The 16,164-nt window shown below is 41.3% G+C and overlaps 1 protein-coding gene across 1 annotated transcript; it reads left to right on the top strand. All coding sequences in view use genetic code 11, as the record gives it.

The window, feature by feature from the left end:
• Window positions 1-2,421: 2,421 nt before the first annotated feature.
• Window positions 2,422-14,896, top strand: EGR_09968 (Rhomboid-related protein; the record flags this gene model as incomplete). Its single annotated transcript, XM_024499217.1, has 9 exons — window positions 2,422-2,471; window positions 5,890-5,977; window positions 6,074-6,220; window positions 6,699-6,938; window positions 7,858-8,134; window positions 10,120-10,220; window positions 10,839-10,929; window positions 14,539-14,634; window positions 14,730-14,896. 9 exons carry the CDS (start codon window positions 2,422-2,424, stop codon window positions 14,894-14,896), a joined length of 1,257 nt encoding a protein of 418 aa, XP_024346363.1.
• Window positions 14,897-16,164: the final 1,268 nt, after the last annotated feature.

The following is a 16,164-nucleotide window of genomic DNA, read 5'->3' as shown; positions in this document are numbered from 1 at the left end:
TGAATTTAAATTAACATCTTCTACGACAGTAAAAAACAATAAGCCTACACAATGCAGGCTACCTTCCCCAAAAAACAATTTGAAGAGACAACAACCTGCTATTCAGGGAACATTGAAGGAGCCAATAGTTAGAGAGCGCGAGTGGGACGCAAAAAACAACTTGGCGTTAAAAGAGTGAAAATATTGTGTCAATTTTCATCTTACTACCTCATTTTTCTGCACGATGACAACGGCGACTGACAAAACCAAAAAAAAGACCTCCAACAAGAGTACAAAATTATGGCGCACCTACTGCTAAATAAAGTGGAAAAGGAGGTCTGAAGGTGAAAACAATTTTAAAATGACTGGGATTGTGAGAACACAGCCTCGAACAAGGCGTAGGAGGGAGTTGTCATCACGGAGGTGCGCAACAAGTTAGGGATTTTAATTCATTTGAGGGAGACAAACCAACTACACATGACCTTAAGAACCAGGCAGCATCATGGTAGATAGCTGACAAGCACCGGGCTAGAGAACCGTTTAACATCGGCGTTGGCGAGACAAACTGCTTTCCCCATCCCCTGGATAGTGACAGTAAGGCAAGTCAAAACGAAAAAGCCAATTTTGCATGCATTTCACACCGCGATTCCAGTCGGAGAGAGGGAGACAAGGCCGTCCGCAACCACACAATTAATGGCCAAAAGGAGAAACTCTTTTTTCTCCAATCTAGATTGATAATTAACACCCGAAATTTGGTAATTATTTACGTCTACCGAATCTTGGTTAAAGAAAGTCATCATTAATTTAATGAACTGGGGAAGTAAAATTTATGTGCTAATGAAATAAGTCTTTGACAAATCGGACACTTTAAACATGCTTTGGAAAAAAAACTTGCTCAATTCGCTAGTTACATGAGTTAATTATAAATAATCGTAACATTGAGAGATGAAATGGAGCTATCGAGCTTCATGGGGAAAGAGGAAAAAAAGAAGCAGAACTAGACATTCCTCGTCGGGGCGTTCATCCATCCAACGGCTCCGAACACAAAGTCTAGGCAAATGTCCACATTTAATCAAATCATAAGAAAAGAAAAGGACTCGATTCGTCCGATAATGATGGTTGTTTGTCCGCCATAGGATCCTAGGCTTGCACACTTTTTTTCATCATCGCTTAAAAAAGTGAACATCGAAATCATTCCAGTTATATCAATAATGGAAAGACATTTTGAGTCGGCTTTAAAGGCGCCTGAAACAAACGGAGGAAGATAGTAATAACGGGCATTGTGATATACAAGAATCGGCAAAATGCCATGGACAATCAATGACAGCGAAACTGTATGACTTGAATGTCAAAGCTGGGGTCAAACCACGGACATCGCCTATTGATCACCTTGGCTGTACCACAGGTGAAAACAGACTTGACAAACTGAGACAAGCTACGACCTCCATTTAATTGTTTTGGCGTTTATCAAGGCCGCCCGAGCCAAAGAAGCCTCCGCCGACAGACGACATGACGAAAACAAGCTATGGCAAACACGACATCCAGGAGGATGAAAAATAACTTTTCTTGCAACTCTAAAGTCACAACCACATAAATTTTATGCAAAAAGCGCTTTTTGGCTGAGTGTTCGAGACACAAACGTTATCACCGTATTTACCAGTGGAGTTGTGAGAGATGGCTACGTCCACCGCAGATTCGGCCGAGCGTTTCACTCGATAGTAAACAATGGGGCGCACTCTAGAGCTGTGAGGTTATCAATGCAGTCTGAGTTTTTTTTCGAACTTGGGGAACGTCAAAACAGCTTAAACGACAGAAAGGTGGGGAGAAAAAAAACAGGTGACACTGTTCGAAAGCTCCTGGTGAAAAAAATATCCTTCTAGTTGTCGTCGTTTCTCGCTCTTCTTTTTCGACTTCTCGCGAGAGGCGATAAGATCACTTAGCAGGCCAAATGTGGAGGAAATTGAACTGCACGAAACCTGTCCATTACGCATTTCGTGCTAAAATCGCCATAAACTACAAAACCACTACCCGTTAAATAGTAAAATCGGTCCGAAATCAACTGACAGTGTTCATCTGGTGCGACGTAAACGATAATTTCACCCAGCACGAAGGTTTGAAGGTTTTATTTGTACTGGAAAAAAAGGGTGGCGGCAACTCAAGCATAGGATACAACAGACTCTTTTTTGAGTCATTAAAACAACCACATGTGAAGAGGTAAATGTAGACGTATTTGAGTATCTGCTAAGATCAAGATATAACATATGGAGGAGGTATGAAAACGCGGGTAATGAAAAAAACGAATGTTCAAAAAGGTCTTCACCTGTCTAGCAGTAAAGAGACGATAAGGCCAAGGCATATGCCACTTTTAGCCACATAGCAATCAGGGAGGTGGATGCACAACAATGATGCTGTCAGTGGTGTGTGTGTGCTAGTCAAAGACAAATGGAATGTCCTCACAGCCTCCAGTGTCCCCCTGCGCAGTATAAGCTGGCGTATCTCCACGACCAAGTCACACACACCCAAGCACGGCATGACTCACAGATGACACGCAGTACAAAGCACCAAGGAATTACTTTAACGAATACACGAGACCGTCTGACATGCAGGCGCTGCCTCATCGCAATAAACGGTAGTGGGTCTCAGAAGTCCACAATTGCATGGACTTGAATAACCCCATTGTAGCCAAATTTTGATCCATAGGAATCAAACCTTCCTGCCTTCTGCCATAATGCACTCGGTTGAAAGTATGGAATCCAACGTTGTGGCTAAACCAGCTATTCACAGTTCTCGGTGTAGAGACGGTGGCCATGATGCACCCAGAGAAGGCAAATATCTTATAACCTCGTAATAACTGCAACTTTAGTACAACTTGATTTAAAAATCGCATTGGTGGTCGTCAGGTACAAATACAAAAGGGTTATTTTCCCCAAAAATGTAACGTCTTGGTCATTACTTTGTCAATACAAGAAGAGGCGAACTAACACAGCCATCATACCAATGAGGGAAAGCATTGGGAGGTTACCAGCTAAATTAATTAAACAAATTCTACTGTAGTTTCAAGAAATGAGATTTAGCACGATGGCGCTTGTCAAAGAGTAGGAGGATGAGAATGGCCTTCATAAATTTAAATTAAATTAAAAGGATGTGTTAGGCAAAGGAAGCAAAACCAACGGGATAAATAGGCGAGACAAATCGACCTGGCCTGAAAAACCTGGCATAGGAAATTGGTAAAAGAATAGTGAAACATGTTTTACTAATAAGATGTGAAGTTTACTGCCAACGAGGGTGGGTCGATACGACAGTAAATAAAAAACTTTACAAAGATCTCAAAATAAGACGATTGGTAAATCAAGAATCTGGAGGTTGAACGTTAAATTAAAGTAGCTGTTACCTACAGCCATAAAGTTGTTTAGAAGCCCCAAATATTAACAGAACAACAAGAAAAAGCTTTACAAAGGCGAATTGTTTTGGTCAAAGTCTGAGGGACTAAAAATTTGCGGTCCATAAGGAAGTTTGTAAGTCACAAAGTTGTCTATAAAATAAGTCCAGATTTTAAAGCACTTAAGAATTGACCACAACAAATTAAGCGCAAACCAAAATAGCCAAAAGTAAAAAGCAACATTTCCGGTCTTTGCAAATGCAGTACTATGAGGTCCCTATGTTTTCGTTTGCATAGAAGAGTAGACAAAACAAAGCTTGGGTCAAACTATCACACAAGCATAAGATTAGTTGCAGAAAGAAATTCAAAATTCAAATTTTGACATTAGCATACGAAAAAGGCAAGGAAGCAAACGCCTCCTTTGCAAAACACTTTCCAATGGTAAACGATAGTTTGAATAAGCTGCCGCGTCACAAAATGCATCGTAACCAGGGCATACTTACCATCATTGCAAAACAAAATTATTGATACAGCGAAGATGATGAAACAGTGCAGTGGACACGCCTTCCAAAAATTAATTTTGAGTGTCGTCATTGTATCTCCAAATAGACTATACAGTTGCAATTAATCCCAGTGGTTAGGATCGAGAACCATACTGGCAATAATTTTAGGCCTTTAAAATAAACGCATTCACTAAAACCATACTCTGAGCTGGCGGAACGGTGCAGGCACGGGAACCCGCGAACAAGCGATAGAGGGCGAAAGGGGGAAATCGAATAGCTTTCAAGGCCACATGTGTCCCCATCAAATGAATTCTTGAGAAATTCAAACGCGTGTCCATATTGCATGATATTGCCAAAGCAGATAGTAATGCCAATACTTGTTTAACGCAAGAAGCCTAATATGTGCTGGTTAAAGTAGGTAACTGTCTATAATTAAAGTTCAAAGAAATCCCATTTAAGGTTTACTATACATTTATCCAAAGCCTTTGAAAAACGGTTAATTTAGCATCAAACCTATAAAGAGAGGGCAAAATGCAAATTTTGGAAAAGGAAATTTTGGGGTTTTCTAATCGGCTAAAGTGACTGTGCAAAAATTTAGATGTGTTTAACTCACGTCTTTGACCGACAAACCACACAGGTAGCATCTAACACTATCACCCAGGTATTATATTAACCTTTGTTTGCATGAAAGTTTCGAGGTGCTACAACTGCAAGTGTGGGGCGAGGCACACAGGTCCCCTCTTCCCTGCTCCTAGTGTTCTTAGAACTACGCGGTTAATTGAATTTTGACATATTTGTTAGAGGGAAATGATCAAGAAAAGAAGTATAAAGTTTGGGTAGGAGAGAAACCGCAGTCGCACTCAGGCAAGGGAGAGGATGATCCTGTCACCAGATTCGAATTACGACCTTGCCTCTACCCTGAAAGGTACACTTAAACAACACAAGTATTACACAAGACTAGATGCCATTGCTTGCAAGCTTAATGAAAAATCAGTACTCAATATTTCAGTGAATCGCAGCAAACCAAAGCCACAATAAAAGGTTGCATTGTACTAAGACAACAAACATCTAGTCTTCTTAATCTTCTTAAAGTCGTAGGAAGTCACAGTAGTACAGCAGAAGATACATCACTGACGGACAGAAGAGTTGAGGCTACTGGCACTGACTGCTGACCATTTTAGTAAACGAAAGTATAATCTGCAAATGCTTGACTTATGTGTTAATTTAATCTAAGCACAAGGCCGAACAAACTGATCAAACATTATGCAGCTCCCCCTTATTTGATTGTCACACTCGGCGCTCCCTTTAGTTAACTACTGGGTCAACATCCACATGGTAGTCGAATCTATAAACAAAAACACCCCAAAGCAGAGATTTTTAACCCTAACGGGACTCATCCGTCTCGGTAAATTCATTGGATTTAATGTTTTATACAGTTTTAATACTGCGTTAGGGGTACAAGATTGCGCGGTCTATCCATTTACCCTGGGAGACTAATTTCCCATTGTTTTTTCTCAAGGTATAAACATTTTCCCAAAGTAATTCCAGTGGTTCAAGGATTACACACGCTAGAGACTGCACTTACACAACGGGGCTTGGATTACAGGCCCTGTTTATGGCCTCTAAGACCATGTATAGGCTGACAATCCTTGTTTTTGCACTTATTTAGCCTGTGATTGGGTTAGGATTGCGTAGTGAGCGAAAAACTACTTTAGTTGTAGTACAAAATATTGGGACTCTGCTTCAAGGCATCCGCAACAAAATATTTTTTTAAAAATTTTGATAGTTTCGTGCTTTGGTAATAATATGCTACAGGCTGCGAGTATCCAGGAAAAAAAATAGATAGCATAATATTGTGGATTGCATTTACAAATTTATAAGTACAAGATAACCCTGCATAGTTACGAAAACCGCACAAGCAAAAATAATTTTGCTTAAAATTTACTTTTTCCGAATTTTGCTCAAAATATGCTCGACAAGCTGCTAAGCATAATATTTTTTTAATTCGTTCCTCTTTTCTGACTTTAGCGTGCTCAAGGTGTGGCGGCCATTTTATAGTCCTGGGATGGCAGCGTTAACTCGTGGTGAAAGGGAGTTGCGAGAACGACTTGATACTGTAGGTTTTATTTAATAATCCTTACACATTATAGCATTTTAAACCGCCGTTTGAAAGCGTGAGTTTTCGCTTTCGTTTTAACGGCCTATCCTGTAGTATGAAAGGGAGGGTGGAATGCCACTTGACGTACTTCAGCGACTTTTAAATGAATCAGACATACCACCCACGAGGACGAAGAGATTTTTTAAAAAAGCTGATGTAAACTGCGATCAACGCGTTAATTACGACGAGTTTCTGCGTCAGGTTTGTTTTTCAATTTTTCTGGCTTCGGAATATGGACTTGTGCAACATTTCCTTCTCATTAGTTAATATTCAGGAACATTTTAATGCAAGACGTCTTCATACCTTGTGTGCTAATGATAATATTAACAGGTGCTTCAGTGAGATTTCGTGGTCATGTATATTTGCAATGTCCAGCATTTTTAGAAGTTATTTTAGTTTTTATGTTTGCCGTACACGGATAAATGAAAGTGTCACTAAGTGAATGCTTTATACTAGAGAGTCGAATAATGCTAAGGCTACCGGTTTTTGGTTAGGATGGGTCAGATATTTGTTTCTGTATCACTTAAAACAAACATTCAATTCAAAGTACTTCTCCCAGTCCTAAAAGTGATTATATAAAAAACTTTTAAGATAATTCACACTGATCTTTATCGTTTAGTAACGTAGTGGCACTATTTTTGGCAGAAAAGTTACTCTCTTCTGAAATTTTAATCTTTAGATCATGTTCGAGGATAGCGCATTTTTGCAAAAGCTTGCCTTTGGATCGATCGCACTCAACAAGGCCGTTATTGCTGTCGCGCCCCAGACAGCTCGTCGTAAACAGCGGCTACAAATGCAGAAAAGTGGTATTGACGAGACTGACCTCTATAATTGGGGTGAAGCTGATGTGAATAACTACATTGAAGCCTATGACTGCCGTCCGCCTCCTATTTTCATTCCTTTCATTACCTTTGCTCAGGTACGTTTGCGCATACACTATTTCCACACATAAAAAGCAGTCGTAGATCGAGCGGCTATCCCAGCGCCCCTTTGCGCCAATTGTATTTTAATGCTCTGCGATTTTATGATCCGCTAATTCATTTGAGCTCAGGTCGATTTGAAACGATATTTACAAATTTATAATTGGGCAAATAGTTGGTGGGCTTAAACGCACAGAATGGTTTCATTGTTTACTTGTCATTTGTGACCTTACACCCACATTCCGATCGTGACTGGGTCCTCTTTTACCCATATTGCAAAGCCGAGCTCTGTCATGTGTGTGTGTGTGTCTGTAAATATGAATAAATTACTTCAAATTAACATATTTCGATCTTTGTACAATATTTTTGACGAAAATGGCCTCTATTGTTACATAATTGTGCATGATTATATAACATTTTTGGTATCGACCGGGTGACCTTTTAAAAGAAGTGAAATTCGCTGGTTTCTTTTGTGTGATTTCTAAGCCCTGTGCCAACTTGACTAAGCAATGTATCAGGTAATTAAGAAAAATGGGTTTATGAACCTATAGGTCAAGGTGACCTTGGGATACAAAGCACGGAATCGGGGTCCATGGCCATTATGGGTTGCGCTAATACTAGCCACAGTTTTTCATTCCATTTTTTCAAAGTTCCTTCCCAGGTGTTGATGAGACTGTCGTGGGTGTTTTTCTTGTCAAAATAAAATCCGCTAACCTGATTTATAATAATCTTTACATGCTGTCAAGCAGAATGCCTGTCACCCTCACCATTGAGATGAATCTAGCTTCATGCTTGCAAATTCCAAAGTGTTAGCACGTTTTGGCTGATATGCTTGAAAACAAGCATGCAAAATGCCCATATGGGAAACTATTTGGAGAGGTGGGCTGCAAAACATCTACCTTTGCGACTCACTTTCAGATAGCCGTATTCACCTACTACGCAGTCGTTGCAGCGCATGATGTAGACCCTTTCAACGATGTCACCGCCTCCTCCGGTGTACCCTTCTACAGTCCCCTCATTTACCTCCCACAAAAGCGCTACCAGGCCTGGCGTTTCCTCTCCTACATGTTTATACACAACGGCTACGTCCACCTCATTTTCAACTGCGTTCTCCAACTGGCTCTGGGCACATTGCTCGAGCTGGTGCACAAATTTTGGCGTGTGGGTATCGTCTACCTCCTCGGTGTCGTTGCTGGTAAGTTGGAAATGATAGCCCTATTCCTCGCCTTGTTGTGTTACTTCTAGTCACTGTCAAATGGCCGTTTCCCCAACAAAAACTATCATTTCTTTTTTATTTTCCCCCTATGATGGAGATCTTAATGAGTACGATGATTTGTGGCAACTTTGGCACAGGGAGAATTTGCGTGCTCGCCAGGCTTCAAAGGCGCACGATTTGGATTTGCCCGTTTTAAACAACCATTCTCCTCTCTTTAAAATGGCCATTAGTCGCACAATCTTCCCGACCAGGAGTAAGAATCTGCGATGCTCATCATTATAAAAGTCAGGGAAAAGGAAGCTTCATTGTCAGTTTTGCACCATTTGATTAAAAACTCACATCATTGGTACAGTGGTACAGCGGCGGAGCCCCAGTTGTCTCTTCACCAAATCCAAGAGGCAAACAAGCAATTGAAGTATTACATAGCCCTTTTCCTCTTTTAAGCATCGTTGATAGTTCGTTGTGACCTCTGCGTGCACAGTGCCTTGCGTCACTTCATGGAAGTACAAAGGTCATGCGACTTTACCACGTGCTTTGGTACTAAACTGTAAAGTTAAGGGCGCAATAGTACACTTGCCATCTGGTTATATTCTTCTACTGAACAGTCCGTATCAAACTCGAACTTGGTGGCCTTGCAACCCTCCTATTAGATGACAGCGAGGGTCGTAACTAATGTTAAATAAGTGGGTGGACATACCTAGGGACCTACGTTCCGCGGTGACTTTTAAAGGCACAAGTAAATTTTGAGATGTTTAACGCAGATGTACTTCAAGCATGCATTCATGTAACACTATATTGTCTCCAAAGAAATCGTCCAAATAATGGAAGGTACGATTTCCTCATGCTCCTTTAGTTGATTAGTCGATTGAGAAGAAATTCACACTCCGTTCTAACTGGTCAATCGCGAAGAAGATCATGTACCCTTCTGATTCTTTAATCATGGGTTTTGTATCAGAACCTGAGGGAGAGAAATTGACATTTGATAGTTTCCCTTGGTAATTAGGGTGGATCTATAAAATAATTCACAAAATTATTTTACTTCCTTTCCGATTTCTAGTTCTTTAAAAACCCCACTACCTGTGAAGGCCAAAAATCCAGTTGGGGACGCAACTGGGTTTTATATCACCTCCAATTGGAAGGGTGGAAGTGAAATAACCTTAGTTCATACTCGGCCAAAATAAAGTTGGTTTCAGGTCAAGCTTTCAGCGCATGACAGCACGAACTGTTTGGTTCAGCCTTTCCCAGCTGCCACAAGCGAATAGCCCACCTTCCCGACTGCCTTTCATTGAAGTATATTAATGTTTTTCATGTCATTTTTAAGGAAAAAATGAATGTCAGTTTGACATAAGGACTACACGAATCCTTCGACCAAGTCACTTTGCTTATGTTCAAATAATCTCAGCTACATTTCACAGGCTGATGATTGAAACTCCTTCTCGCCATGATTACTTCCGTTTGTCAGTTTTAAAAGTGACAAACGATCGCAGCAAACCAGCTGGATGACTCAAATACACACGATAGTGCCTCTTCATTTCAGAGGCGCCTTAACCAACCCCACCCCTTCTCACTTAAGTAAATACGTATTTTGTTGGAGTGGTCATGCATTCCCGTTTTTTTGAGCCTATGAAGCCCTGGCGCACACTTGTAAAGGGTATAAGTACCACAATTCCTGCTCCTAATACCAAACCACCTTGCAAGTATCCCACAAAAAATAAAATAGTGATGTCACTGTAGTTTTTTGTGGATACAGTGTGCATTATCATGGAGATAACAGGCTAGACACAGACAAAAACGAATTTCACTTGGTTGTATTAATCATCCCGTTCCACCTCATTCCCGGCCTCCCCCTTGCCATGTCACATCCGGTGGTCGCAGAATGGTTGCTTGAATAGCCCCAGACATCTAAAATTAGCTTTAACAATATTTGTATCCACTACTATCGCCATTTTCATTGTGTTTAACAGGATCCTTGGCGCATTCAGTAAGCGATCCCTTCATTGCTTTGGCTGGTGCCAGTGGTGGCTGCTACGCTCTCATTGGTGCCCACGTGGCTACTATCATCACGGTAAGTAGTATTCTCGTACAGAGATGAAGTGTAGAGAGCTGATTATCTCTCCGTTTTTAAGATTTAATAATAATTCATGCTATTTAACAACTCTGTTTTTAAAAGAATGGTGAATATAACATTAAAATATGAGAATTCGAATGAGTGTTTAATGCATCAGTTGAATGACGCGTGGGTGGTTCGCTTATCGCGGTAGTAAGTTTTTGTGCCAGTTTATTCAGAAGAAGCACATTACTGCGATAAGTTCGCGATAAACGAAGCACCACCCACCCATCATCCGACTGATGTGTAAATAATGCTTTTGTCCGAAACATCCCGGCTTCTGATTATTCCATTGGGTAACACACGTGTGTACTTGTAGTTGGTTAGTTAACATTTTGCTGTCCCAAATTTTTCTCATAGTCGTAAGAGGTGGAAAAAGCACTAATTACATGCAGAAGAGCTGAGAGGCGTCTGGCATGCCCCAGAGGCCATACCGCCGAGTAGACGTACACTGTCGGCGGCGCCTTAAGCGTTCACGCAAACAGATACAGCTTCTCAAACCATTACAATATTTTGTATAGTAAGGTTACTTAATAGGTGAATTGAGCCCTTAATATTGGCACCGCTTTTGTTCAGAATTGGAAGACAATGCAAGCTGGATGGCTAAAAAATCCCATGAATTTCCTCTCCAGTGGAGCTGTCCGTCTGACATTCATTCTCCTTCTCGGTGAGTGGTGCTTGAATGCTTGATCCGGCTGTCTGTTCCATCAACACCAGGTCATCTCGAGTGATTTGCCCTATTTAGAAGCAATAGGTTATAAAAGCAATGTGGTGGTCAAATGGGTACTTGGATCGTGTCTCGGTTCCCCATCTACACTATGAAACACTTATGAATGTCACTGCCTCAACAATGATGTGCACGAATTTTTGACCCTCTCGTGATCCCTCAAGCTCTTCCAATGTCCAACGAGTCTGTATAGATGCGATATTCTCTTACACGACCAACACGACAATAATGTTCCTATTGGTTAAGTTCAAAGGATTGCTGCTGAAGTCACCCTCCCCCACCAGAGCACTTTGTTATTTCAGTCAAGTTGAAAGTGGTGGATGCGTTAGTAACAGCGCCTTTCTGGAAGCTATTACCAAGTTAGGCTGTTACAAGGCGTCTTTCATTTGATTAGTCTTGTGTCTTGAAATGGGTAGCTACAATGGCTTTTTCTACATCCATCATGCACTATTTTTCTTCCATTGTCATGAAAGTGGACTTTGCCATTTCATCGTACTTGCCCCCTGCTTGCATTTCGGCATATCCTGTCCTTTATGTGTGGGTCAAAGATTTAATGTGCATGCACATGACAGCTATAAGGTCAACTGTTAGTTCATTGTCTTGTTTAATGCTGGCAACCGCAGCACCGGGTCTAAAGTTGCCTAGTGAAATTTGTCCAAACACGTTTACTTACTCCAAACACACACATACACACGCATAGACGTGAAGTGGAACTAGTTTTGTTTAAACATGCTTCGCTGTGCAATCAACAAGTCGGTTGTGTGGAGTAGTGGCAGACAAGGAGGCGTGAATGGCTAAATAAGGGCCATTTTTCAGTTTTTTGGCCAATAAATCATCGTTGCCTATTGCAAATTAAGTAGAAGTAATCGAAGAAAGAACGAATTTTGACCTTAGTAATTTTTGCCTTCGTCAAACCTGCATCATATTTCAGCTACTCACACTTTCCCATTGACCTTTAATCCTCGTTTCCTTTTCAAACTCCCCTCTAATTCACAGTGAATATTTCCCAATTCTTTTGACGGTGCCTGTCATGTTCGCTGTAATGATGTCAGTAGCATATGTGTTGGTTGAGGTTTGTTGGACTGAACACGCGTAATGGGCGTTTGGCTCTGTAGTCAAACAGACACTGACTTGCCATTTCACTTGAGTATATACGTTGATTGTCAATGTCGGCAATCGGGAATGACTGTTCCCTAAAGAAGCATCCGTGGCAGGATCTTGCAATAGTCATTAGCAGTAAGATATCGTATTGTAGCAGCATTAGCCGGGTTTTAACCGCATCATCGTTCGAAGAAAGCAGCATCAGGAGTACCCAAACCTAAAAGAGTGCCTTCCTTTTGATATTGCCTGCACGCGAGCATCTTTCGTAGTAGCCAAGATTTCTTTTATTTTCCAACCTATATATCGTCAAAGTGGAAAAACTACAGCCTGCCGTGTGTGGCATTTACGCAGCAGTGCCCAGCGTACTTTTCTCCCTCCCCTGAGGTAAGGCCAGTGAGTGAATCAGCTTAGAGAAAGACCTGGATATGTTTGGGAGGGCTGCTCCAGTAGTAGCATGGCGTGATGCAATGTTGGCTTTATGGATTACTTTCCATTTGTAAATCTGTTGATAGGTACACCCGCTGAGGGTCAGCGTAGACCTTATTTAAGGAGTGGGAGGTCCGCACTGTGCATAGTATTTGGTTTGAGAAGGATGGGGAACTGAAGGAAATGTCATCATCTTCCAGGTTTTGTGTGAACCATTCCAAAAATTATAACTTTAGCCGCCGATTTGCCTAGTTACAGGTTTCCTATTTATTCCTTTCTTTCGGCAGCAGTTATAATGGTTCAGCTGTGTCTGTTTACTTTTGCCCATATGGACAAATGGTCAACTGCAGGCCAAGACAACTAGATTGTCACAAAAAACGGTTTCTAAATTATATCAGGAAACAAAACCCTTTCCACTGACAGCCCGGATTCGTTTACGCATCCGTGCGTGGGCATTCCAGATGTTTGAACGCAGCCATAATCACAGGTTATAAAGTAAGCCAAACCAGAACGGATCCAAAACTGTAGAGGGCTTCTGAAAATTGAGGTAAGTAAACTACAAAACAAGTGATGTATGGTAGCAAATGGATCACTTGACATATCTAACTACAAATTTGAAGTCATTTATTGCTCACTGTGGCCTTGAAAATGTTATCAAGGCATTAGGTTCCAAATTAAACTCTCCTCGAGTGATTTTAAATTGGTTTTTTTTTCTTTTACCCTGACATTTGGTGGAACTCATTCTGTCATGACGCCTTTTGTGCTTCCGCCATTTACAGAAGCCGCATTGGCCGCTGGATATGCAATTAAATAAACAAACCGGATTCACTTGAGGCCTTTCACAAGTCGGGCATTAATAAGGCCACTCGTTAAATCACACAGTTTACTTTGAATTATAAGCTACTGATACATGGGAAGATTGTGGAATTTCGGAATCCTACGCAAAGTGGAGGCGTCGGCACTCATTAGGCATGAAAGCGCGTAGTATCCAAGTGCTGGTATTTAATCTTGCTGCGAATCCAGAAAACATCGAGGTTCGCTCATTACTTCCTAGCCTTAAGATTTGTTAGAACAAGGCATAATTAGTCGAGAAATGTGGAATTTGTTGCACAAATTGTCTTCGTGTGATCGGCACTAATGTGTGTGCCCTGCTGTCTACAGTAGGTGAAGCGAACACGTGTGCGAATGTGCGAGGTGGTCTGTTTGCGAGGCAGTCGCAAGAAAAGCCAGACTTTCTGCCTTCTTCCCTGTGCCAAGTCGATGTTATTTGTAATAGATGTGAGTTAGTTTTCTGCATAAAATGTTTGGTTTGCGAGTGGGTTACACTCGGTGTAACGAAGGTAATGATTGTCGTGTATGCCCATATTTTTTGGCGCATTGGGGTCCTTGGAGGACGCGAAATTGTCCCTCAGCTTTTTCGATTGTTTGGCGTGACGAAGCCTTCAAAACTAGATATGATGCAGACACGGTCAGGAACTAGGGCTTTTCTATTTTTTGTTTTTGTTTCTTTTGTACGGGGACACTTTAAAACTGCAAGCAGTGTATTTTAACGCTTGACTCAGCTGCAAAGGACTGAGTTCTTTGTTTGACAATCCTTTCTGGTCTTGAACTGCCCTGTTACGGTTGCAAGGTATTTAACTAATGGACGTAAAAATACATGAAAGTGTTTATGTTCACCTTACGACTTGTTCCATTTTAAGGTGGCGCTTTACGTCAAGCCTTCATCCAGAGCCGTGGTTTAAACACGAATTTGGAGAAGTCTAAACAGCAAAAAGCTGCGGTTTTCTTCACACGCGAGATGAGTCACAATGACGAGCAGTAGTTGTAATGTGAGTAAGAGACTTTCCTACCGTCGTGATGCGCAGTGAGATGATAAAGCCAGTGCCAAATATGAAGCAGCAACCTCACATGTAGCCCAAACGTCTTGCGACGATATGAGACCCCACAGATTTTCGGACCCGGTGGGGCGGTAACCAAAAGTGAAAGACTTTTTCGATAAACCTTCATTGGTTTTACTTATAGCCGGCGCGGATACCGGATTTGCCATCTACGAGCGGTTTACAAACCCCTCTGTTGCAAAGGTTGGATTTGTTGCTCACCTGGGTGGATTCGCTGCTGGTAAGTCGCACAAATGATAAACAATTAGCAAATCATAATCAAGTGTTTAAGCTAATGGTGACGCTGGTCTACCAACAATTTCATCTCATCTTTAGGCGTACTCGTTGGAATTCCAGTTCTGCGCAATCTGGAGGTGGAACGGTGGGAAAAGGTGTGCTTCTGGGTATGCATTTTCCTCTTTGCAGCATTTATGTCCGCCGCGGTGCTGTTCAATGGCTTCTGCGAGGAGCAAGGCTGGTGTCCTCCCACGGACTGGAGTTAATTCCGCCTCTTTTCCCCTCCCCTCCCCTTCACTCCTCTTCTTCCCTCTCCTCCTCTCTCCTCCAGTCACTTCCTTCACCTTTGTAATATTTGACGCCAAAATCTGTGCATGCTGCTGTTTTATTTCGCCTGCTCGCTTTCTTGTCCTACCCTGTCCAATTTCCCGCCCACTTTGCTACCGTATGCTTTTATATATACACATACCCCGTCGGTAGAATGTACAAGTTCTTGGTGAGTTCATCCATCACGAGTGTCTTATGAGGTGATCACCCGATCCAATTCTAGGCACCTTATTATTTACCATATTTACTACATATTCCAGCTGACTTGCATTTAATCCTATGGGGAATCCAGCCGGTGCTTCCAATGCTCTTATATTTACTCCTCGCGATTTATGATAGTGGAAGAAATTCTACCGAAAATTCTCTTTTATTTGGCTTCTCAATGAGTAAACATATATATTTTAAAATCAAGGAGCCTTTTCATTTAAATGTCTGCACAATGATGAATTTTAGTACCGAACGGAGAAATATTTTACTTGGGAGCATTAAGCAAACGCCCGTCTCGATGCGGACACATTCATCTTTGATAGGGGTAACTCCATCGCTGCGCCGTGGCAAAATGTAAAGCACTGAAGTCATGAATTTTGTTCAGTAACGGCAAGGGAGGCATAAGTATCAAAAAATTCATGGAATTCTACTGTATAAAATTAAATATAATATTTGTAAAGAATTTTAAAGTCTTAGATACTGTGACAGCCACTAACAGACTTCCTTAGTTTCAAAACTAGTAGAAGCTATGATTTGGCACAAATAGGCAGCATATTATTAAAGGCACAGGTTTAGGGTTTGCAAAGTGAATTAATTCAAGGATTAACTAATTAAACAACTTCTAGGTTTATTCGTAATAATAAAAAGGGGGTCTTTTTACAGAACCCCAATTGCCGTTGAGCTTAACTTCATAATTAATGATTCATTAGAGCTTGCAATGAAAATAGAGCAATAATTCATTTGTTTCATTGGTTCAAATACATGGTACTTGACCTTCCGTACATCTGCATCATAACACCGCACATTATGCTCTAGTGATCTCTTGTCGTGATACAAAGGCAAAGAAATGCGATGTTGCCTAAAGTTTGGTGGGATTATCCAGTTTTGGCATTGTACTCTAGTCTTAGCTCTGCAGAGCTACGTACTCGTTCGCAGCATCTTTACGTATATCTCCCTCCGATCCCAAGTCTTTGATGCTCGTCATGGACTTGACTGGGAC

The sequence above is a fragment of the Echinococcus granulosus genome (assembly GCF_000524195.1).
Source record: "Echinococcus granulosus chromosome Unknown EG_S00180, whole genome shotgun sequence".
Classification (NCBI taxonomy): Eukaryota; Metazoa; Platyhelminthes; class Cestoda; order Cyclophyllidea; family Taeniidae; genus Echinococcus; species Echinococcus granulosus.
This window is presented reverse-complemented; position numbering and strand designations above follow the sequence as displayed.